General features: G+C 35.2%; 1 protein-coding gene, 2 long non-coding RNA genes and 1 pseudogene across 3 annotated transcripts; 3 read left to right on the forward strand and 1 right to left on the reverse strand.

Moving 5' to 3' along the window:
• Positions 1-4,371: 4,371 nt before the first annotated feature.
• LOC148583535 (EG45-like domain containing protein pseudogene) lies at positions 4,372-4,809 on the forward strand (annotated as a pseudogene).
• A 10,595-nt stretch (positions 4,810-15,404) lies between these two features.
• On the forward strand, positions 15,405-16,503 carry LOC148583536 (uncharacterized). Its single transcript, XR_015909131.1, has 2 exons — positions 15,405-15,499; positions 16,188-16,503. It is a non-coding gene; the product is annotated as an uncharacterized LOC148583536 (long non-coding RNA).
• A 105-nt stretch (positions 16,504-16,608) lies between these two features.
• Positions 16,609-17,808, reverse strand: LOC148583537 (uncharacterized). Its single transcript, XR_015909130.1, has 2 exons — positions 17,433-17,808; positions 16,609-16,924 (listed from the first exon to the last, which is right to left on the reverse strand). It is a non-coding gene; the product is annotated as an uncharacterized LOC148583537 (long non-coding RNA).
• Positions 17,809-18,887: 1,079 nt separating this feature from the next.
• Positions 18,888-22,096, forward strand: LOC132190189 (tetraspanin-8). Its single transcript, XM_059605100.2, has 2 exons — positions 18,888-19,466; positions 21,585-22,096. Exons 1-2 carry the CDS (start codon positions 18,960-18,962, stop codon positions 21,882-21,884), a joined length of 807 nt encoding a protein of 268 aa, XP_059461083.2. The 5' UTR covers positions 18,888-18,959; the 3' UTR covers positions 21,885-22,096.
• Positions 22,097-25,003: the final 2,907 nt, after the last annotated feature.

Below are 25,003 nucleotides of genomic sequence, written 5' to 3' on the forward strand. Positions count from 1 at the left end.
GATCTACGCTAGGATTTTGGTTTTAAGAGATCGAGTAAGAAACAATTCAACAAAGTTTAATTATCATTTACAACATATAAATGTAACTAATTGTAAATTGTAATTTATATTTTCACCGCAAGAGTTAATTTATTCAGTTGACCTCAATGAGTTTTTATATTTTGAAATTGTTGCATGAACTTTAATTATTGTTGTGTTTTCTTTTTAAACGAAAAATGGTAACGCAGCATATCAGGAAGAATTAAGTTGTTTATTCTAGGAAAGCTTTAATAAAGAAATATGTGAATATAAAATTATAATTATATTGGAGGTTGGCTTTTGGGTGGATTGAGTATTGAAGAATTAGCTCATCTCTTGGAACTTTATCTTTTAAAACCAGACAATACAATCCCTAACCAGCCTATAAAAGAAAAGGCTACAAAATGATCAGTGGCTCCGAGCCGCATGTACGTAAAATTTTAGGCGGGCCAAGGGTCGTGTGTCCCCTCGACCCTAGCCATGACTCATTGACTCTGCCATTACTAGTCGTAGCCCATACCAAAAGGACATGGTCAATTAATGGTTTTAGCAAAAAACTAGCTTCACCCAAAAGCTACTAAGTTTGAGTTTTAATTATTATTTATATATTGGAATGTTGTAGCACATGCAAAAGGGACATATATGCTCAATGATTTTGGTGGGTGTGAGCCTCTTTGGAAACCTGTTAGGGTAGGATTTTCCATGGGGTGACCTCAACTTAGGAGCAAATTTGATTTTTTGTTTCTCTTATTTTTCTAACACCTTTACCCATAAATCTCAATAGCATGAATTTAAACCAAAATTACAATTTTCCATAACAAATATTTGATAAAAAATTACTTTTTTTTAACACGTTTTACCAAACGCCTTTGCGATTTTAAAAAGTAGTGATTTATTTTAAAAACACAATTTTTAAAATCACACTTATTGAAACCGCAATCCTAAACGGACCATTAGTTCAATTCAATGAAGCCTTTCTCCCAACTTATTCAAAATGTTTTTCGAACATATTAACATACCACACAATTTCACACGCTGCTCATACAATCAACACAACCTCTACTCATTTTACAATTATTCAAACGCTCAAAACTCTTGCATGCATCCAAGATCACCCCAAGGAAAAATCCTATCCCTAACAGGATTCCAAATTTATTAGCCCTTCTTCGTGACGTTAACCCTGTTAGACCGCCACAAGAACCTCGATGAACCTCCAACGGACCACCACTGCACAACTGCCGAAACTTCGCCGGAGCTCAAATTTTTTAAGTTAATTTTTGTAAAAGTTTTTTATATTAATATTTTTATGTTGCAACTAAAAATTGATATTATACGTTAATATGATTGAATTAAAATATTCAAAAAAAAATTAATTTTTCGTACACACCAAATCCTGAAAAATGTTTTCAGCTCTAGAAAAATGATTTACTTGAAAACATTTTCTGATGAATAACAATTTTATGTCAAAACAAACGGATCCTTGGTTTAACATGGTTTATAGCCCAAAAAGAAGCCAACTAATTAAGAAGGCTTTTGAGGGATATATATCTATATATAAAGGATCAAGATTAGAGTCATATATATGCTCTGAACATAATAAGATCGAGTAAATCAGTGTTTGAAGTATTCAAACAACACCTATTGGATAGAATCAGTCCTTATTAGCTGATTGAATACAGATAGCATCTCCAAGTACCCAATTTACACCAAATATAACTCTTGTAAGGCCAAATTCTCTCGTCTAAGAGATAAATTTTGAGCAACAAAAAAGAACAAAGAAAGGTACATAGGATAGTCTTCAAGAGGTAGTTCAATTGATTGGGATCATGCTTGATGAAGCGGAGGTCACTAATTCGAATCCTCCTCTCCTTTTTTGTGCGGACATATCAAAAAAAAAAAAAAAAAAAAAAGAAAGAAAGGTACATAGGATAACTTATGCGACAAGTCTTAGCTAGCCCCACACGGAAGGGACATGATCAATGATTTTAACAAGAACTTACTTTTCACCCAAAAAGCCACTAATTTTGAGTTTTAATATGTTCTCGATCCATAAAATATTCTTCGATAACAATGAGATTTTAATTATAAATGAAGTAAACCATTGCTTTGCACCACAAATGGGTATATATATATCATTCTGCATTTCTACGGAAAAAATAATGGGAATAAATGCTAATAAGTGTTGTTTAAATTTCATATGCTGACCAAAGAACTTGCTTTACTCCTTCCCAAAATAGATGGGGTGGCTATTCCCTCTGAAGTAGAGAGCTGACAGCGTGGCCACAACCTTCTCTGTCCTTTTTTTAAGAGATAAATGAAAAATTGGTACTTGTGATTGACTTAATTTACAAATCACTCAATGTGGTTTAAAAAATAATTTGTAGGTCCCTAGGGTAGGCTAAAATAACATTTTACTCTCTGAACTCATTTTTCGTTAAATGACTTAACATAAACTGTTTCATTGCCACCTTACACTCAATAAAAATAAGACACATGTTTTTTTTATTTATACTTTAAAAAAAATGACAAATAAGTTTTTTCACGTCATTTTGAGGATCCAGCACACACTCCACGTCAAATTAAATAAACCTAATCCCTCTATATATCCCCTGTGCTGCCGTCGTCTTCATCTTCCCCCACCGATTCTTGCATCCATCTCTAGGTGAGCTATTAGGTTTCATAGCATGACTGAAATCGCCGCTAGAGAATCACCGGAAACGTCATGACGGTTATTAAGCCACCTTGCTTTGGAGCTTTTTTACTTCTGCTTTTAAGATTTTGGCCATATTTGATCTGTGAGTTACTCTGATATTTTAGGACATCTACGTTTTTGGAGTAGTGCGTTTTTGCACAGTCTTTCTATGGAAATTCAGATTTGTTTTTGGGCATTGAAGCACCTTCAAAAATAGTTTCTGGGTATCAGAAACAATCTATCCCTCTCTCTTTGTGTTTTTTTTTTTCTATGGCAAGCACAATTGTGATGTCTACTAGTAGATACAATGATGAACATCAGATATCATTTTGGAGTAACATCAGGCACAAAGTACGAATGGTGGATACCACAAAAGAGTGTCTTAAGAAAGGAAAAATAAAATAAAATAAAATAAATGAGGAAAAAATTGGGTGATGGCTGGCAGTCAATTTTTTGTTTTTGTTTTTTTATGGATTTTCAACTCTGAGAATCAGACATGAAGACGACATCATGGACAGTGAATCGGTGGGGAAGATGAAGACGACGGCGACACAGTGGGATATAAAGGGATTAGGTTTATTTAATTTGACATGGAGTGTGTGCTGGATCCTCAAAATGACGTGGAAAAACTTATTTGTCATTTTTAAAAGCATAAATAAAAAATAACACGTGTCTTATTTTTATTGGGTGTGAAGTGGCAATGAAACGGTTTTTGTTAAGTCATTTAACGGAAAATTAGTTAAGGGAGTAAAATGTTATTTTGGCCGACCCTAGGGGCCTATAAATTATTTTTTAAATCACAGTGAGTAATTTGTAAATTAGGCCAACTACATGGATCAATTTTGCATTTATCCATTTTTTTAATAAGACATTCGTTGATTGGGTTGACCAAATAACTTGCTTCACCCCTTCCCAAAATAGTTGGGGTGGCCACCCCCTCCCGAAGTAGAGAGCTGACTGCGTGGCTACGGTCTTCTCTTACTTTTATTTATTTTTCAACACGATATTCGTTGATTGGGCATTAAATTTTTTTTCTTAATTAACACAATATTCGTTGATTGGGCATTAATTTTTAAGAGATATGCTATAGAGCAATAAAAAGTCCATTTTTGGCCCATAAAAGTCTTAGTTGGCAAGAGGCCATAGGTTCATCAGTGGGTGGGGCCACAACAATTAAGGATAAAGCCTATACCCTCTTGCCACCTAAGACTTTTATGGGCAAAAAATTGTCTTTTTATTGCACTCACACATTTCTCAATTTTTAATGACATGTCATTAATTAACGTCACGATCTAGTACTGTATGATTTGACGAAGTTGATATTGCAGCGTATACATGTGTTGCAAAACTATTACATATGAAAGAGTAATTTGATAACGGATGGATTAAATTAAGCTGAAGAATCAATTTGATAACAGGTGAAACCTCAAACATTTGTACAATGTTTTTTACTACATTTAAAGAAGATAATTGGATGAAGGTATGTTATGGTAATCTCATCATTTGTTATTATGTCTCTATAAAATGGAGTAAACCTTTTGTAGCTTGCACCACGAAGGAGTTTCATGCTATATATATATATATATATATATATATATATATATATGTATGTATGTATGTATGTATTAATTTTCTCATTAGGCATTTCTAAGGGAAAAAGAATGGGACTAAATACTCTGGTTTTGCTTGCATTTGGCACCATCATGATATGTTTTGCTTCAATTTCATACGCTGAAACAGGGACCGCCACCTTCTACAAACCTCCTTAAGTTCGTGATATATATATAGCAAAACCCCAAAAATTAATTTTCAATCTCTTTTTCCAGTCTCTGTATGTAATGGATATAGAGATGATGGTGTTCTTATAGCCGCAGCAAGTGATCATGCCATATGGGAAAATCGATCGGCATGTGGAAAACATTATGAGTTAAGTTGTACCAGTTGATTGCAAGAGCGGCCTTGTTGAGGTAAAAATCGTTGATTATTGTCCGCCGGGATGCGGCGGAACCATCAATCTTTCAGAAGATGCTTTCTCTATGATTGCTGATCCCAGTGCTGGCATAATTAAAGTTGACTATGCAGAGTGCGACAAAGAGTAAGTTATGCTCAAGATTCCACTCCATAATATGCATAAAACATATTGACAACGTTATTGATCGATCACTAACTAGTTACTATTGGTGCTGATAATATACAGGGAAGAAGGTTTAATAAATTAAGGCAAATTATGATGATATTGAAGTCACCTTTACATCTAGAAAAACTTGTATGCCACATGAAGAATCCTCCAAGTTGTTGAGAGAATATCTATATATGTGATACTGTCATGATGTAATAAAAAGATCCTTATTCTTCGTTACCTATACAAGTTCAAGGATTTTTGTTGATTCGCAAATTGAAGTTTTAGCTGTATTGCTTGTATCAATTTGAGCTTCTTTATCCTAAATTATCCTCACATGAATCTATTATGTGTTAAGTTCCCCATTTGCCTCATAGGACATTGATGTGATTGGTACTCGGGTTTCACTTGAAAGTTTGAAACACTTGTCTGAACCGGGTCGTGTGTAAGGATTATTGGTTTAAAGTTGAATTTGGTGTACTTTTACTTTCTACGCCACCAATTTCACCTTGTGGTCTTCGTGAATAATCAAATAAACTCTTTGATTTATTTATATGATAAGGATAACGGTGATGAATAAGTCACACTCCGTCAAACATTTTTTTTAAAAAAAAAAAAATTAAAATATGAGAAAGACGTTTACAATGGATCGTACAACAACGAAAGAGTGGGTACCCCAACAACAAAACGCAAAGAAAAACGCAGTATAGAGACAATAACAATAACATACAGTAGGCAATAATTTCATTAATGATTCCATAAGAATCATTAACACGGGTTATGCCTGCAATATTCTAACAAACGCCTCTTGCAGCCCGCATAGTGACTGTACGTTGCACTTGCCTCATACCACTTGACGTCTTCTATTCAAAAGAAACGCAAGCCAAAGCTTGAAAGAAACCATAGGAAAAAAAAAAAATTATTCAATGATGCCTAAGTAAAAGAAATAAACCTGCTACTTATTACTCGATCAAAGGAAAAAGAAAAGGAACTAATGACTACTACTCTCCTTAAAAAAAAAAGGTAATTTGCTATCTAACTTACAAAAAGGAAATTACAAGGAAGGCGAAATTTTAATTTAATACAAGAGCAAATCCATTATCATATTATTTTACTTTCCGTATTCACTTGGCTGATAATCCAATTTTACGGATAGATTGTTATTTCAAACTCGGCTAAAGGAATTTTTTCCAACTTATTTTGTAAAAATGACATGTCACTTTTCATGTGAGAAATACATGATTTTTAAATAGCATGTGAGAAGTAAATGCTTTTTTTAATAATAAATTTTTCAAAAAAGCATGTGTTTCTCATATGTGGAAGACATATGTCATTTTTATAGAATATATAGGTTTGAGGAAATTCCTCCAATTCATTTTGGAGGAAAACTCTGTCCAAATTCTACACGTTCAATAAATTTCTTGAAGCACTTATGAGAGGCTTGGTCACAACTCTGTTCGAACGTGGGTGCGATTAGGCTACTTGGCCGTTCTTCCCAAATGTTCTGGTGGCACTCCCATCGAAACAGAAGTGTGACTGGTTCTGCCTATCTCATTCGAACCAAATTTTACTCACAAAATTAATCAAAAGTATAATTTTCTCTATTTTATAAACTATTCACTTTTTTAGAGCACGCCCAACGATATCACTATTTTAACAATCCACTTTCACTATTCCATTTAAATATTATTTTTCAAAAATTTGTCTATTATTTCTTTAACTATTAAAGGAGGAGATCGAGAGAAGCAGGAAAGAAAAAGAGGGAAAGAGAAACCATTTTTTTATTTATATTGATTTGGTGAGTGAATAGTACTCACTATTAATAGTGAGTACTGTAAATAGTGAGTGCTGTTTACTCACTATTTTTCCTTTTTTGTCAAATTGGTGAGACTGAAAATGAATGTTTTAAGGCTTTTTTTATCAAATTAGCTCACCAAAATAACAAAAAAATGGTTTTGGTGATGCTACCAATAGTGCTCATTGGGTTTGCATTTTGGTTACATGGGCTTGAAGAGCATTCTTACCAACCTCATCAGATTTTACTTATCAAAATAACCAAAAGTACAATTTTCTCTACTTTAACTACTCACTTTTTTAAAGCACCCCCAGCAATCTCACTATTTTAACCATCAACTTTCACTATTCCATTTAAATATTCTATTTTCAAATACTTTTTTATATATATTTTTTACTTTTTCAAAGAATAGGGAAGGAGATAGAAAATTTATATTATTTCTTATTCATTTGGTGATTGAATAATACTCACTATCTTAAAAAAATAAAATTAAATAAAATAAATAAAAAAGAGGCTTACTGATTTTAATAAAAACTTGCTTCCCCCATAAGCACTAATTTTGAGTTTAATAAATTATTTATATAATATATATTCTTCAATAACAATAACCCTATTCCTGTACCAAAGGCTTAATTTTGACTGATCATGAGGAAGTACATCATAACATTGTGGTTGGATAATCCTTTGTATAAGAATAGGGTTACAACGTTGTGACCATTTGCGAATTCCGAGCACCCAAAAACAACAAAAACAAAAAACCAAAGACAAAAAAGAAGACAAGATGAGGATAACTTATGTGACAAGTCGAAGCTAGCTAGCTAGCACATGCAGAGGGACATATATGGTCAATGATTTTAACAAAAACTTGCTTCACCCAGAAGCCACTAAGTTTGAGTTATATATATATATATATATGAAAATTGTATATGCTTGTGTTTGATAATATAATTGTTCTTTTGTTCTTAATTTCTTTTCGGTTTATAAGGATTTGGCTGTAAAATTTAAAATCACTAATAACACAACTTGTATCTCTGTTGGGTAACTTGGGTGAGGCTGTGTAGACATAAACTCAAGTATATATAGATGCGAACTAGTATAACCAAAAGAATGCGTCTTACTTACGAGTTAATTTTAAATTTGATTCTAAATTTAAGACTTAAACCCCAATTAGAGACTAATTTTCAATATCTTTTGCCAGCCTATGCATGTAATGTCAGACATGAACAAGATGGTAAACTTATAAGTACATAACTTATACAACTTGTCATTGCCCGTGCCTTGGTGAATGACTTTAACCAAAAGCCTCTTCGATCACCCGAAAGTCATCGTATTGCATGTGTTACGATATTGTTCATATAATATTCTTCAATAATAATAAATGAAATTTTAAATTATGATAGTCTTTATATTGAAAACGGTCCAATAATGATGTTCAACTGAGGAAGCATAGTAACATGATATATTAGATAAGTCGGCCCTTCATGTGAGAATAGGGTTGTAAATATACATCTGGTGAGTAAATTTGAAAGAGATGTCTCGGAAATTTCTCTATACAAACGGTAGACTGAGATTCCATCTATACCTTTTTACTGTGTGCAATAGCTTTAATTTGAGGTGTTCATTTAAAATGAGTAACCCAAAATCGGCCACGTCATCTATAGTAGGTGAAATAAAAAATTGAGTAATGTTATAAACTATATTTTTATCCCACAACTGTCTTACAATGCCATGTGACAATAACAACTAACCCTTAGACTCATCCTTATTTTAAAAAATAAAAAATCAATGGTTAGTTAGGATTGCCACATTAACAGTGTATGATAGTATGAGATAAAAATGTGATATATAAAATTACTCAAAAAATTGCATCTCTCCCTTTGCTCTTTCACCACCTCCCGAATAGCATCAAGCTCTAATGTTACCACCTTACTCACCATTGTCCCGTCCCATCCCATAGGTAGCTAAACACTCTCTTAGCCAATGAGGTGGTTTGGCTGCCTCCAAGGTGGTCTAGCTAGCGTGCAAGACAGGACATGTATTGAGGGAGGTGGCGGAATAGGAGCTCGATAGTGGTTGAGGTGGCAGTGGAGCAAAGGGAGAGGCAGTGGTTGGTGGAGAGGTGGCTAAAATAAAATAATAATAATAATAAATAAAAACCTGATAGATGATGTTGTAGATTTTAGACCGTTCATTAAAATTACTGCGCTCGTCCGGTACCTATAACTAATAAAGTTATTGCACGAGATCTAGATCCTAAAACTATTTTCTCTTTTAAGTTTTACCTTTACTCTTTTCGGTAATTGACTAAATACCCATATATTATAGTGGGCTTGCTTCTTTCGAAAGAAGCAAGAATTGAGAAAGGTTTTCTCTTAATGTAAATGGAATCAATGGTTTTTTTTTTTCTTTTTTTTTTTTCCCATAAATAACATATCACTGCTTATACGAGGGAATAAATCATCATGTAATTTGATATACCGTCCCTACGTTGTACGTAGTCAGAAAACCTTGGATTATACGTTTGGTGAATGACTTTAACCAAAAGCCGGTTCACCCAAAAGCCGTCAAAGAAATCCCAAATTTTGCGTATTAATTAAGATATTAATGTTCATATAATGTTTTTTTAAAATAATAATAATAATAATAATAATAATAATAATAAATGAAATTTCAAATTAATTATTATAGTCTTTATCTTGGAGACGGTCCACTAATGAATTAAACCTTATGTTTTATGAAACCTATCTTTATAGGAATTTCAAAGGGAAAGAGATCGAATGGGAACAAATATTCAAGTTTTGATTGTGTAGTATGCGTCATCATATATATTTAGCCTCAACTTCAAATGCTGGTATGTTGATTATAGTTAATAATGTTTTTGCAGAAAACAATTATAAGAACAAATAAACAAGAACAATAATTGAGGGGGTGGTGGGGGGAGGAATAAAGCATTCACAATTAGATTAAGCTTTTAGATGTGGTCGAGGAGTTTATCACATATCTTCGATGGTTCATAAAATCAATATCAAATGAAAAAAGAAAAAGAAAAAGAAAAATTATATACCTTTAATTTCTTGATTTCTTTTATATATATATATACCATTTTTCTTTTCTAATCAATATGGAAAAAAAGGTTACGAGGAAACAAAATATATAAAGTTCCTTGAATTAATGCAAACGAATAGAACTTTTACATCCAAAAACTAATAAAATTTCAAACAAAATTCTATTCAAATACAACTTAAGCATCCTCGATCATTTAGATCTTAGGCAATACATATATTTATATTCTTAAAGGGTTGGGTTAGGAATAACCCAAATTGGTGCAAGCGACACCAACAAAGAATCACTTGCTACATATCCTGGTATTGACTCAATTCTTTTGCTTTCTAAGTTGTACATAACATTGTCATAACCACCTACAATTCCATCTATGTGGCCTTCAATGTAGGCATCCGAAAAGTAAATACAATTCTTTCTCCAACCATTAGGAAGATTTTGAGAAGAGATAGATAATGAGTTATTCTTTCCAATAAAGAAAGCATCGTTTCCTATGCTTGCTACCTTAATCCACTCCTATGCTTGTTACCTTAATCCATTTTAACCGTCCTTGATCTAGCTTGTAAACCGCAAAGTGGGTCAGTAGTCAATTGGGACACAACGTGAAGGGGGCGGAGCGATTCTCGTCATCTTTGGCAGTGAAGTACTGTCACCAATCCAAAATTCTTGAGGACGACTTAAAACGTAGAATTTTCCTTCATAAGACATGACATCTTCAGCAAATCGTGAAACCATTAACTTACTCCATTTCTTATCCCCACTTCTGCAAAAAGGAAATGGTTGATGATTTGGACAAATAGCGAGGGCGGCATTTTTCGTAAGAAATCTGCATGTAACAGCTTTGTGCACGAGATTCGTCTATATATAGCCTGAGAGAGACATGCTTGAAGAAATCACAATTAATTGATCATTTTTACAATATTAAATGATCCTAGTGCATTAGTCCGATTGAGCTTGATAGGATCATTTGATCGTTCGAACATCCGATTGATCATCCGATATTATCATTGTGCATTAGTTCGATCAATCATAATAAAAACATATGATCGATCCTAGTGCATTAGTTCGTTTGATTTTGATAGGATCATTCGAACATCCAATCAATCATTTGAAAGATCCTAGTGCATTAGTCTGATTGACCTTGATAGGATCATTTGATCCATCAAACATCCAATCGATCGTCTGAATGATCCTAGTGCATTAGTCGGATTGATCATGACCCTATGAATTTTGTACTATCCTTGTGCATTACTGCATTAGTATGATTAATCATGATAAGTCCATCCAATTGATCTTAGTGCATCAGTCCAACCTATCGTGATAGGATAGGATCGTATGATCGAGCATAACTCTATGGATTTGGTATTATCATTTTTCATTAGTTCCATCAGACCTATATAAGAACGCCTAATCAATCATATCTATCATGATATGATTAAATGATCGATCAATCGAAGGTTCGATTGAACATCATGTAGGGGTTTCATTATGTTCTCTCCTCCGATTAGACATCACTGATCCTTGTACATTAGTATGATCGATCATGATACGGTCAAATGATCAATTGAACTGGACACTTTAGAATGATTGATCGAACATAGTGCATAATTTGATCGATAGTGATTTAGTGTGGTTTAATTAAACACATATTAAAGGAATTTGGAAATCTATCTTCACAAATTAAATGTGAAGATAAGAGCAAATGTGAATATATATATATATACAGAAAGCCCTAGGAGGTCCTTGTGCGTCGGATTCCGCACATTTTGATCTCAGTGGGACTGCATTTGGTGCCATGGCAATTTCTAGTGAGGAAAACAAAGTTCGTGACGCAGGAGTCTTGGAAGTTCTTTTTGCACGGTATACATATACCCTCCACTCATTGTCAACATGTGTATATATATATACTCAGTTTTTCTATATAGCTACTAGTTAAACCTGAGTTCTAATATAAAAATTAAACCCCCAAATATGGATTTTCAATATCTTTTGCCACAACCTCCGCATGTAATTAATGGACATTATAAGAACGATGGTATTTATATATATAGCCGCAGCAAGTGATAGTATATGGGAAAATGGAGCAGCAGCCAGCATGTGGGAAATTATACTTTGTAGAATGTATTGGTGCAACAAACCCAGCACCATATCCTTGCAAAGAACGTCACTTGGGTAACCATTGTCGATTACTGTCTACCAGGATACCGTAGAAGCATCAATCTTTCAGAAGATGCTTTCTTTTGAGATTGTTTTCTCAGTGCTGGAATAATTAAAGTTAACTATATTATATACAGATTACAAAAAGTAAGTTGTACTCAAATTATCAAAATAATTAACATCCTCGTACGTACATAATGTGCATAAACAACGTTATTCACTAACTAGCTAGTTGCTATTGGTGCTTATGTTCATACAGGTGGAAGAAATAAGAAGGTGTAGGAAGGACAAGTACTTATGATGATCATGTTGAAATCACCTAATGTATGCTACCTTCCATTGCAAAATATAGAAGGTAGGTGGATGCCACGATGTTCAAAAACATATTGAGATTAATTAATACATAAGGACAAAGCTATGAAGGTGGCATATCCTGATGGCATTGTTATGCCAGCTAACTCATTACCAATTCTTAATGTAGTTCAACATGATTTACAGTAAAAAATAAAAAATAAAAAATAAAAAAATTAGCCAACTTAAGACGACTCTTGAAGGATGATCTTACTATATATATAATAAGGATCAAAGTTAGAAACTTCTCTTCCCCTTCAAATGGGCCAAAATACACTCATCTTTTTGAACATTTTCGAATTAAAAAAAAAAAAAAGGGATAACTTATGTTACACGTCATTGCAATGCCAAATAGACTTGGTGAATGACTTTTACAAAAAGCCGCCTCTTAAGATATTGTTCATGTAATATTCTTTAATAATAATAATAATATTTTAAACTATGATTGTCTTTGTCTTGGAAACAATTCAATAATGATGTTGAATTGAGAAAGTATAATGTAATATTATAACATGTTTTCCATCAATTTCATATGCTGCCCAAGAGAAAAAGAAAGGGACTGCCACTTTCTACAAAGCTCCTTATGTTCGTGAGTATATATATATATATATATATATATATATATATATATATATATATATATTGTGTATCATTGTATATGTTGATTGTTACAAGGTTTGCTAATCCTAAAAGAATCCGTTTGGTTTTGTGGTATAAATTCAAACACATTCTTTTCACATATCAAGTTAGAACTACATTAGAACTAAAAATACTTATATCACACGTATTTTTATTTAATGCAGGGAAATTATCACATGTATTGCATGTGACTCATTTACCGTCGAATTAATTTAACAAAAACCCTAACGGGAGGGGGTTAATTAAAAGGGTAAGGTAGTTTTGAGAGTTATATAATCACAACTTCTGTTTGGGGATATTGAAAATTGGGTGCTAGCTAGTTTGAGAGAGCAATTGTAATTTTTTTCCATACCATTTTGCAATAAAAGTTTGCTTCAATTATTGGTTGCTTTTGTATTATGTCATTAATTCTTCACATATATGTGTGTTTAATTTAATTTATACTTGTATTTCACCTTATGCTACAGTATATGGTGAATTCTTTGCTTGATTTGCACAGTGAAAATTGTATATATATGCTTGTGTAGTTGTGTTTAATAATGTAACTATTCTTTTGTTCTTAATTTCTTTTCATTTCATAAGGATTTTCCTGTAAAATTAAAATCACTAATAACAGAACCTTGTACCTCTGTCGGGTTTGATTTGTGGACAATATCTTTTGCCAGCCTCTGCTTGTTACGGATACAAAGATAATGGTAATTTTATAGCCGAAGCTAGTGATAAAATATAGATGAACAAGAGTGCATGTGGAAAATATTATCTTGTTAAGTGTATTGGTACCACAAACCTAGGACCACGACCTTGTAAGCAAGACAGTATTGTGGTTAAAATCGTCGATTATTGTCCATCAGGATGTCGTGGAACTATCAATCTTTCTGAAGATGCTTTTTCTGCGATTGCTGTTCCCAATGCTCGAAGAATTAAGATTGAGTATCATAAGCTCAAGTGCTCAAAATTAACATTAATTCTAGTACATATGGTGCACAAAGTATTATTCATTAGTTACTATTTATGTTTATTTCTGTTTATGGTACACAGGTGGGAATAAGATCTACAAAGGGCAAGTTATGATGATAGCTAGTGAAAGTACCCGTACATCTGGGAAAACTTGTTCATCAAGGTTACCAATTTGATGAAAAATATATATGTGATTGATGGAATAGAGGAGGGTTTTTCTTTCACAAGGGTCCTTACCCTTTAGTTATAACATATGCAATTTCATTATTAGTTCTCTATTAAAACTATGGATTGAGATTTTGTGCACCTTTGTACAGGGTGAAATAATTTTAATGTGGAGTGGTCATTTAAAATGAATGATCCTAAATCTACCATGGCATCTTTCACATGAACAAAAACAATTGCACACCATTAAGCTCTTATGTCGCCACCTCAGTTAGCATTGTTCCATCACGTAGGGTAGTTGAACCACTTCTTTCAAGAATTGAGCGATGTTTTCTTTTTGATATAAATGAAAACAAAATTTAAGATCTACTATTACACATTTTGTATCCTTATAAGAGAAGTTTTTTAAAAAAATAAAAAATAAAAAATAAAAAGAATAGGCAAAGAAACCAATTGTAGCTATCCTACATGTACATGGCTATAGTAATACTTACCCTCGGGAGCCCCACAAGAGGAGCTTAAACGGTGGGAACCACAAATACTCCCTAAAGTCAGACTAAACCATAGCCTGACCCAACCCCATTAGGACATCAAGAATTCAAGATAGTTAATACTAATCAAGCATACATGAGGGATTATCCATTACGAAAATTCGAACTCATGCCCTAATCACTTTAGAGAATTTTTCTTAGGCCATTAAACCGCCACCCTTGATGGTAGAAGTATGTTGTTTTAAGGGAAACATTGTTTTAAACATTTCCATTTCCATAAACAACACATCAATGTTGATACAATGAAGCAAATCAATATGTAATTTGAATCTTGATAAACGCATCACAGTAGGAGAAATGTTAGGCATCATTCTCTTAACCATCCATCAACCATATCTATGCATATTTTTTTAAAAAATCTACCATTAAATAGGTAATACCACACATAAATTTACAAATTTAATTGTGAATTTAAATTCAATGGTTAGAAGAATGATTCTCTTAACCTTTGTTAAAAAAAAAAAAAGAAAAAAAAAATTCCAATGATCATAGCCACTATCACATCAATCTCAAAATGCTGATACGATACTTTGGACTTTATCTTTATACCATTCCTTGATAGAAAATTATTTATTACAAACATACCACACCACATAAAATTATTTAATTATTTATTTAAATCAAATAGCCCACAAAGATAGAAGGCTAGAAGTAGCCAGTAGGGGGGTCAAACATTTTGTCGACCTGCATCACCCACCCACCCACCAATCACCTTTTGCCATCCAAATTAAATCCCATATATATATATATATAGGGTAAAGATATTCACCACGCCTGGCGTGCATCAACAGTGATGCACGCCAGGCACAAAATTTTTATTTTATGGGAGCCCCTACTATGCGGTCCGTCTGCAAACCTTGCATTTTACAGCAACCAATAGCTGAGAGACACGTATGCTTATTACACAGACACACAATAAAACTGAAACACCAAATAAATTGGTCTCCCCTTTAAGAAATCCAAAATACTCCGAAGTCCTCCTCTCTGAAACAACAGTAATTGCTCTTGCGATTATCTCTTTAAGAATCCAACTCGTTCGTGGGTTTCGATTGTGGGTTTTTGTTGTTTGTGAGTTTTGGGTTATTCTTTGCATAGAATGGGTTCCGATATTTTTTTTTCTATTCGATTCCGATTTCGTAGATTTTTTCATTTTCTTCGATTTAGCGAAATTTCTTGATTTTTGAGTTGTTAGTTTTGATTGCAATGATGGATTGGGTGTCTTGATTTTTGAGTTGTAAATCTGGGTTTTGATTTAGGTGGCTGATTTGTGTTTGTTAACAAGAAGCCTTCTTTTCTGGGTTTCAGTTATGGGTTTGTGAGGATGAGAATGAATTTTAGGTGTGTGACTTAAGTGATGTTTTGCAAGTGTTGGCCGATTGGAGGTTGTATACTACACAAAAAAATTAGATAGTTTTGCTTGGCTTTTTCCTCGTGCATTCTATATGTTTGATGACATTTCCATGAGAATGAGTGGTTTGTTGATTTTTTTTTTTTTTTCTTTTCTTTCAAAATAATATGCATGATACGAGAATGTTGTCACAAAAGTTGAATGCAACATGCTTGAATGGTTATAACATGCTCAATTTTAGGTGCATACCGTGTGTTTGATGAGTTGCCTAAATGAAGTTTTAAAATTGATAATGCCTTATTATCTTAAACTGTGGTTATATTTTTGTTTTTGAGATTGAAGATGAACTTCCTGCTCAACTTGAAGTTGAACCTGCTCAAATTGAAGATGACCTTCATGAATGTGAACCAAAGTGAGAACTTAGTCGAAGATCAATGGAACATCTACATTTGCAACATATTGAGTTGCTGTTTTGGAAGTGCCTTGTGCTGTATTTTTTTCCTTTTTGTTCATGTAATTTTTCTGATGTAATGTTTTTTGCACTTTTTTATGCTATTGTATCCGGTTGTGGAGATACATACTAGCTGGTAATGCTATTGTATCCAATTATGGAGATACTACTTTTTATGCTATTGTATCCAGTTTTGATAAGTATATGGAGAAGGATCATTACCACGGAGAAGGAAATATTTCCATTTCATTTGAAATGAAGAGGTAGTTTCTTATTCAAGTAAAACAAAACAAGCAATTTGACAATAAGATTTGATTTCTATTTTCATAAACAATTTTCATTTCTGTCAATAACCACCTAATATGGCAATTGCCAAGTTACATGAAAAAAGAGAAGAAACATGAAAAATCTATAAACAAAATACTTGGCTCAACTTGAGCCAACTGATATTTACACAATAATTCTACATTGGAAGTGTCTTAAACATCTCTTCATAGGTTACATTAGGATAATCTAAACCATAAACACATATTCACTTCTTCCTCTCCTTAGTAAGAAATCCAGTACAGGCAATGCAACAAATGCAGCAAGTGCTTGCCAAAAGTATTTCCTACACAATACCTGCCAAAAGCAAGGAAAACAAGGAGAATTTTGTTAATAACAAGGAAAACAGCTTAACAAATTTGAAGAAGAATTTTGTTAAACCATAAAATCAAATGACAAGAAGAAAGAAAGGGCTAACATTCTTTGAAAAACATAGCTCAAAAACTACATGAGGAAAAAGAGCTTTTTCATGGAAATTTCATCATACATATAGAATGCATGAGGAAAAAGCCAAGCAAAAACCACAGCAAAAATCAAAACCCACACTCAAAACCGAGTACCAAAACAAATCCGATTTTTTTTTTCCTCATCCCAAATCACAATCCAGCAACAACTTATCCACAAAATAGTCTCCACTCTTCGGCCATTAATCCAAAAAACAGCCAACAAATTTTTTTCACCATCTATGGTCTATCAGTATCAAATAAAAGCAAGTCCCAGCAATAATCATTCAACAAAAATCGAAAATCAGTTACCAGAGGGAATTAAAATCGAGAAACGAAAAGAATAAAGAAAAAAAGCTTACCTCTTTTGGTGGCCCGACTCGTCGGTCGGAAGGGAGGCGCTCGTGGGTTGTGGGTTAAAGGGAGGAGAGGGAGGGAAACGACGGCGGGAGAGGGAGAAGCTCGTGGGTTGTCTGGGTTGCCTCGACGACGGTAGAAGGGGGACGAGCTCATCTTGGCCGAAGGGATTTTCTGGTTGCTGGTTCTTCTTCGCCATCACCGGAGAGAGAGTGAGCGAGGGAGGGAGAGCTGGATAGCACGACTCCAAGATGAAACATGAGTCTTTGGATTTAAGATCCTGTGTTTCTGTTCCTATCTTGTTAAGTGCATCTAGCTGAGGTGTAACAATTTTATTTGTTGCTGCAAAATAACACTTTTGCAGACCGACCGCATAAGAGGTTTACTCTTATTTTATTATTATTTTATTATTATTTTATTATTTTAATTTTTTTGAAAAAAAAAAAAAAAAAAAATTTTGTGCCTGGCGTGCATCACTGTTGATGCACGCCAGGCGTGGTGCCAATCACGACTCATATATATATATATATATATGAGAATAACTTACATAGGAAGGTTGCACAAAAGTCAAATTTTGTGCCACCAATAAGGAGTTGACACATCAGCTAATTTCGTTAGACTTATCCTTCAAATAAAAACTCAACCACATTAGATTATACTCTAAAAAAATAAAAAATTAATTTTTTTATTTAAAAAAAAAAAAAACAGATTTGAAGGGGTGGTCGGTTGGCCACCCCTCCCCCACATTGGGTGGCCGGCCGCCGCCCCCAGGCCATGGGGGTGGCCGCGCGGCCACTCCCATGGCCTGGGGTGGCTCGCCGGCTACCCCATAGGCTATGGGGTGGCGGCCAGCCACCCTAGATCCGGATCTGGGGTGGCTGGCCGCCACCCCCAGCCCATGGGGGTGGCTCATCGACCACTCCCATGGCCTATGGGTTCACCTGCGAGCCACCCCCAACCCAGATCTGGGGTGGCTGGCTGCCACCCCCAGCCCATGGGGGTGGCTGCGCAGCCACTCCCATGGCCTGGGGGTTGCTCGCCGGCCATCCCATAGGCCATGGGAGTGGTCGATGAGCCACCCCCATGGGCTGGGGGTGGCGGCCACCCACCTCAGATCTGGGCTGGGGGTGGCGGCCAGCCTATGAGGTGACCGGCGAGCCACCCTAGGCCATGGGTGTGGCCGCGCGGCCACCCCCATGGCCTGGGGGCGGCGGCCGGCCACCCAATGTGGGTGTTGGCCACCCCTTCAAATCTGTTTTTTTTTTTTTTTTTTTTTAATAAAAATAAATTAATTTTTTTTTTTTTAGAGTATAATCTGGTGTAGTTGAAATTTTGTTTGAAATATAAGTCTAATGAAATTAAGTGATGTGTCAACTTTTTATTAGTGGCACAAAATGTGACTTTTGTCCCTATATAAGTTATTCTCTATATATATATATATATATATATGATAATATATCGACGCGTAGTATACATTATTCAGATACGCCTCTTACTTTCTTCTTCTTCAATTTCTCAAGCGGTGAAGCGCTATGTTCCGCGTTAGCAACAACCTGGTGGGACTCCTGAACTTGCTGACCTTCGTGCTCTCGATCCCGATCCTCGCCGGCGGGATATGGCTGAGCCACCAGGCCAACTCTGAGTGCGAGCGCTGGCTGGAGAAGCCCGTGATCGTGCTCGGCGTCTTCCTCATGGTGGTGTCCCTGGCGGGGCTGGTGGGCGCGTGCTGCAAGGTCTCCTGGCTCCTCTGGTTCTACCTGCTCGTCATGTTCCTCCTCATCCTCCTACTCACCGTCTTCACCATCTTCGCCTTCGCCGTCACCAACAAGGGCGCCGGAGAGGTCGTCTCCAACCGCGGCTACAAGGAGTACCGCCTCGGAGACTACTCCAACTGGCTCCAGAAGAGGGTCAACAACACCAAGAACTGGAACAAGATCAAGAGCTGCTTGCACGACAGCAAGGTCTGCTCCGACTTCGCTAACAAGTACGTCAACGTCAGCGTCACTAAGTTCTACACCGAGAATCTCTCCGCGCTTCAGGTATACTTCTCTGCTGGTGTTTTCTTCAAATGGGTTTTGATTATCTTTTTGTTTTTGGGTAGTGGGTGTGGGATTTCGGTCTTCGATTTGGGTTCAATTTCTTCATTTTTTTTTTTTTTTTTTTTTGAATCTGTTTGATTGAGATCTGATTTATGTAGGTTTAAGCACAAGTTTATGTCTTGCAGTGTTCTGATTTTGCACGTGGTTGTTTCAGATTTAACTTTTTAAGCTAATTTGTTTGATTTCTTCTGGGGGCTCTGCGATGTTCTTCTTTTAAAATCTTTCATGTGCTTGTTAAAAGTATGAATTTTTAGTTGAACTGGGTTTGAGACTATTTTCTCTTTACCTCTTCTCTTTTTATCTGAATTTTGGTTGGTTCGGATCGTGAGTTTCGATTTTCTTTTGTCTTGGTTTCTATGGTTTCTGCCCAAAAAGATACAGTACTCTCCTAATATAGGAGAGTGAATTTCTTTCTTCTTTTTTTCAACCTTTTGTTTTGACTGCATTATAAATTCGGCATCTTTTGGATCATATTTCTGAAATTGTGAAGGGTTTGATGTTGTTTTGTAAATCTGCTACTTGTTTGAAAAAATAAATAAATCTTTTCAAAAAGTTAGAGGCCTTTTGAGCAAAAGTTTTGACTTTTGACTATAGGATAATAAAACTTTGTAGTGTTCTTTTATTATTTATCTTTTTCCAAAAACTGTTCCGCTCTTGAGACTTTCTGAAGCGTCACTACGTTGTACGGGTTCATGAACACGCACCTGCTTGGATTTCTTTTGAATTATCATCACCTTTATTATAATATAATTGTAGCTTTAATTATTTGACTAATCAAAATTGGGTGCTCGATCTTTGAAATTGGAAATATTACTGTACACAGAAGATTTACATATTCATTGGTTATTTTTTACAATCAGTGCCATCCTATGGTGGGTTTAGGAGTCAATTTGCTTAATTCAACTGTGCACTGTTTGGTTCATTGTTATGGTTTATAACTAATGAATTCTGCTGCTACTTAAATTTGTCGTCCCTAGTGGCACAATAGTTCATAATTCCATCTTTTTGAGCCATTGTTTTTCTGAAAGGGTTGTAAAACTATTTTAGTAGATGATGCCTGGGACTAAGTTTATGAATTACTGAGTTGGGTTGATTAATTGGCTTCTTGGAAAATGTGAAATCTATATGCAGTTGATGATGCCTAGGACTAATTTATATAAATTCTCAAGTTACACAGATTTTTTCCCCTTTAGCGTGTTTGCTCAATTGTGATTTGGATTATCTTCTATTAGCAAAGTTTTTTTTTTTTTTTTTAATTTCCGGTATTACTTCATCAAACTGCATCATGACTTGTGGTCTGTAGAAGCTAATATCTCTGTAGAGGTATTAATTGGTCAAGCTGATGGAATTGGATCTTTAAATGCATTTTGGTCCTTTGTTGCCCCAAAGAAAACTCTTAACTGTTGTATGATTATCTAGAACTATCACGGATTCAGTTTTTATTCTCACCCATTGGGACCTTTCTTGTTGTCATCTCGTATACTGCTTGACTTGGGTATTATTCCAATGCATTTCATATTTAAAAAGAATTTTGTGTAAAACTAGTTGTAGCTTCCATGAGGCAAACTTGATGTTATTAGCTAGATTAGAGGGTTACTCAAATGCTGGAGCCATGGTTTAGAATTTCATCGCATATAGAACGAGTTCTGTCAGGACCCCTTAAGATATTTTGTTATAAGGATGGTCAAGCTCTAGATGGTTCCCTTGTGTTCATATAACATTAATTGGGCATATGGACATTTAAGAAAATATAATCCAGTCATTCCTAGTAACACCCTCCAAAAGGAAATTTTAGGGACCAGAACTAATGCACAGATCTTGTATGAAAACATAACACCCTCCAAAAAGGTGGTGCTAATTATTAATATATTTTTTTTTATTAGCCTCCATTTTTAAGAGATTAAATGAAGATGTGTGCAAGAATGTGGCATGTGTGTTTCTGCATGATTTAGATTGCACTGAGTGGCTTGCTTAACTCATTGTACTGATGAATTTATATATGTTGTAGTGATTTTTCACAAATTTAACCTGCCTTCCAATGTGTTGGTTGATCCTCAGTCTGGTTGCTGTAAGCCATCAAATGACTGTGATTTCACCTATGTGAGCCCAACTGAATGGACCAAGAAGAATACGAGTTATTCTAACCCCGACTGCGACACATGGGATAATAACCCGGCTGTTTTGTGCTTCAGTTGTGAGTCGTGCAAGGCTGGATTGTTAGACAACCTTAAGAGTAACTGGAAGAAGGTGGCTGTTCTCAACGTTATCTTCCTTGTGTTCCTCATTATTGTCTACTCTGTTGGGTGCTGTGCCTTCAGAAACAACAGGAAAGACAATGGTTACTGGAACCGGCAGTAGAGGCTGCTGCTGGATTATTAATTTATTATATGTTGAGTGTGTTACTGTAGAGTGGTTAGCTAGGTGGGCTGCCTCCCTCTTTATTTTGTAATTTGCTTTCTGTAAAGCTTTTTGGCTATTCTTAGTTATATTCATACAGTTTGTCATGACTCACATGTTGTTTCTGTCCTTGCTAGTGTAATAAGTATTGCTTTTGTGCATCGTTGCTTCAACGTTTGTCTCTCAAGGATTCTTGCTTAAATTGAAAATTTTCAAATGAGGGAATGATGAACCTGTCCGTCCAATAACAAGCCAGCCAGACGAGCAATTTAAATTGTGAAAATTTCTGACTTGACCAGTTTTCTTGATGGGTCTGTTTGGTAAATGGTTTTGGCATGATTTTGGTATAATACTATTTATTTAATTTAATTTAATTTATTTTTTTTGTTATTTTTTACATCATATTAATTATTTTTTATTATTATTTAAATAATAATTTTTTTATTTTTTATTTTATTTTTGTCATATAAATAATTTTTGTTAGGGTGAGCCAAAATCATAACGAAATCGTTTACAAGCCAACTTGAATCTCTATAGCTACGTTTGGTAAGGGGAAGTCTCGAACTGTAGCTGGAACGGTACTGTTCCAGCTACAGTGCAATCTGACACCAATCTTGACTTTGTAATTTTTTTTTTTTTTTTTTTTTTTTTTTTAAAAAAAAAACAAAGTATTAAAATTTGGTTAAAAATTGCTGCACGTGATTTTTTTTTTTTTTTTAATTTTTTTTTTCAAAGCCAAAAAAAAAAAAAAAAAAAAAAGAAAGAAAGAAAGGGAGGAGAACGATGGGGTGGCTCCAGCCACCCCTTGGCCAAAATGGGGTGGCCGGACCACCCCATTTTTGGCCAAGGGGGTGGTCCGGCCCACCCCCTTGGCCCAAAAAAAAAAAAAAAAAAAAAAGGAAGGGGTGTATTTGGGGGTGGCCGGACCACCCCCAAGGGGCTGGGGTGGTTTCGGCCACCCCACACCGCCGTATGGGGTGGTCCGAAACTACCCCATCCCTTTGGGGGTGCTCCGGCCACCCCCAAATACATCCCTTCCTTTTTTTTTTTTTTTTGGGCCAAGGGGGTGGTCCTGGACCACTCCCTTGGCCATGGGGGTGGTTAGATCGGCCTGGGGGTGGCTGGACAAAAATGGGGTGGTCCGGCCACCCCATTTTGGCCAAGGGGTGGCTCCATCGTTCTCCTCCTTTTTTTTTTTTTTTTTTTTTTTTTTTTTTTCGATTTGAAAAAAAAAATTAAAAAAAAAAAATCACGTGCAGCAATTTTTAACCCAATTTTAATACTTTGGTTTTTTATAAAAAAAAAAAATTACAAAGTCAAGATTGGTGTCAGATTGCACTGTAGCTGAAACGTAATAGTACCGTTCCAACTACGGTACGGGACTTCTCCTTGCCAAACGTAGCTTATGGGTTGAGAGATAGATACTTTTGTATTTTGTTGCGTGGACGTGTCTGACAATGGTGGGTATGACGTGACAAGAGCAAGTTCCAGTAGCTGGGTGATCATAAAGTTCCTGTACTGCATCTGACATAATGATTACAGGCCTTTGTTTTAATAAGGAATAAATATAAAACTAAATAATGAAACGGATAAGACTGTTTGAATTTAATTTTGGGTCTAATTTGTAATCTTAAATGGTTTCCTGTGGTTAAGGGAATGAAGTAGAAGAAGGGTAATGAAGATGTCACTGTAACAGATTGTTGAGTTTGTGGTTGAGAATGAGTAGTAATGTTTCATCATTCTTCTGGACATTTCCGAATGTGGGATAAAAAGCAAACGAGTGGTTGATTGCATAGGAGACTGGTTGAACAAAACACACTTATCTGGCCAAGATATTTCTTGCACTTGTCATCACAACTCGCTTGACTGGTACATGTGGGCATGTGGGCCTTATTTTTATTTCTTACTCCAGCTACTGATTTTCAGTGGAGAAATCCAATCGATCGAACAAATGTAGCAGCATCTGACCTGGCACTGTGTGTTCATTTTCTACTTGCCAAACCATCTTTTTCTTATTCGTGACATGCATCACGTTCAGGGTCATTTTTTTCTCACAATGACCATGATTGGGACCAATGAATGTTTATGTGCTCTAATTATCTTCTTTATTGAAAAATCTGCGCCTTAGATTTTTATGTTTGTCTTTTAAAATGTCTGGGTCCTTCTTCTTCTTATTATTATTATTATTATTATTACCAAAAAGAGAAAAAAAAAAAAATAACGAGAACGAGAGAGAGTGGAGCATGGGAGCAGGGAAGCTCTTGCCAGCGCGCTGAGGATTTTAAGAATAGAGCTCCAAGAACACCTTTCACATACCCTTGCTCAAAAAAAAAAAAGCGACATGAATAAGAGGATGAATTCTTAATTACAGGAGATTTATGTCCCATACAAGCTAAAATAAAGATCGAGTGCAATGAGTCACCTTAATTATGTGCAAAACAATAACTTACGAGAGAGGATTTGATAGAGCCCACTTGCTTGGATAGGTAGTCTCCATCGGAGCCTCATTGCACCCAACCACTAGTCATTAAGCCATGGCGTGTTGTATCGAAATTAATTGCTCAAATTGCTTGCAATTTTGACAATGCTCATCACATATTAACATTTCAAGTAACCTCCGAAGGCCTGTTACTTTTGGTTGGATGGGCACTGCTGGCTAAATGCTGGCCCAAATTTTCAGCCATGGGTTCCGTGCTCAAACAAGCCTATCTTCTCTTAACGCCCTTCCCATTCCACAGCATTCAATTGATTTTTTAGAGGCTTGTAGAAGCACTAGTTTTCCTTACTAAACAAATGAGGCAGAAGGGGACTAAACATGCCTAAAGTAAAGGCCCAAGCTCCTCTTAACTTTGAAGTGAACAGATCGATCCTACCTAAAGTGACAAAAAGCATTGTACTTTCAGGTTCTTGCCTAGGATCAGAACTTCCCTTTGCAAAGACATCAATAATTATTCAATATTTTGAGAATAATATGGTTATCTCGCATAAGAGTGGGATTAGTCATTTGTATTCGTGTATCAAGTTCGGGCCCAACTCATTTAATTAAACAGGTCAAATCCGTTAAGCATAATTCACTAATT

The sequence above is a fragment of the Corylus avellana genome, chromosome 9 (assembly GCF_965113065.1).
Source record: "Corylus avellana chromosome 9, dhCorAvel1.hap1.2, whole genome shotgun sequence".
Lineage (NCBI taxonomy): Eukaryota > Viridiplantae > Streptophyta > Magnoliopsida > Fagales > Betulaceae > Corylus > Corylus avellana.

Excerpts from the sequence above, each read along its gene's own strand:
- LOC132190189 (XM_059605100.2), top strand. The coding sequence starts at position 18,960 with ATGTTCCGCGTTAGCAACAACCTGGTGGGACTCCTGAACTTGCTGACC. Across the intron at positions 19,467-21,584 it reads AGAATCTCTCCGCGCTTCAG|TCTGGTTGCTGTAAGCCATC; the intron begins GTATACTTCTCT and ends GTTGATCCTCAG.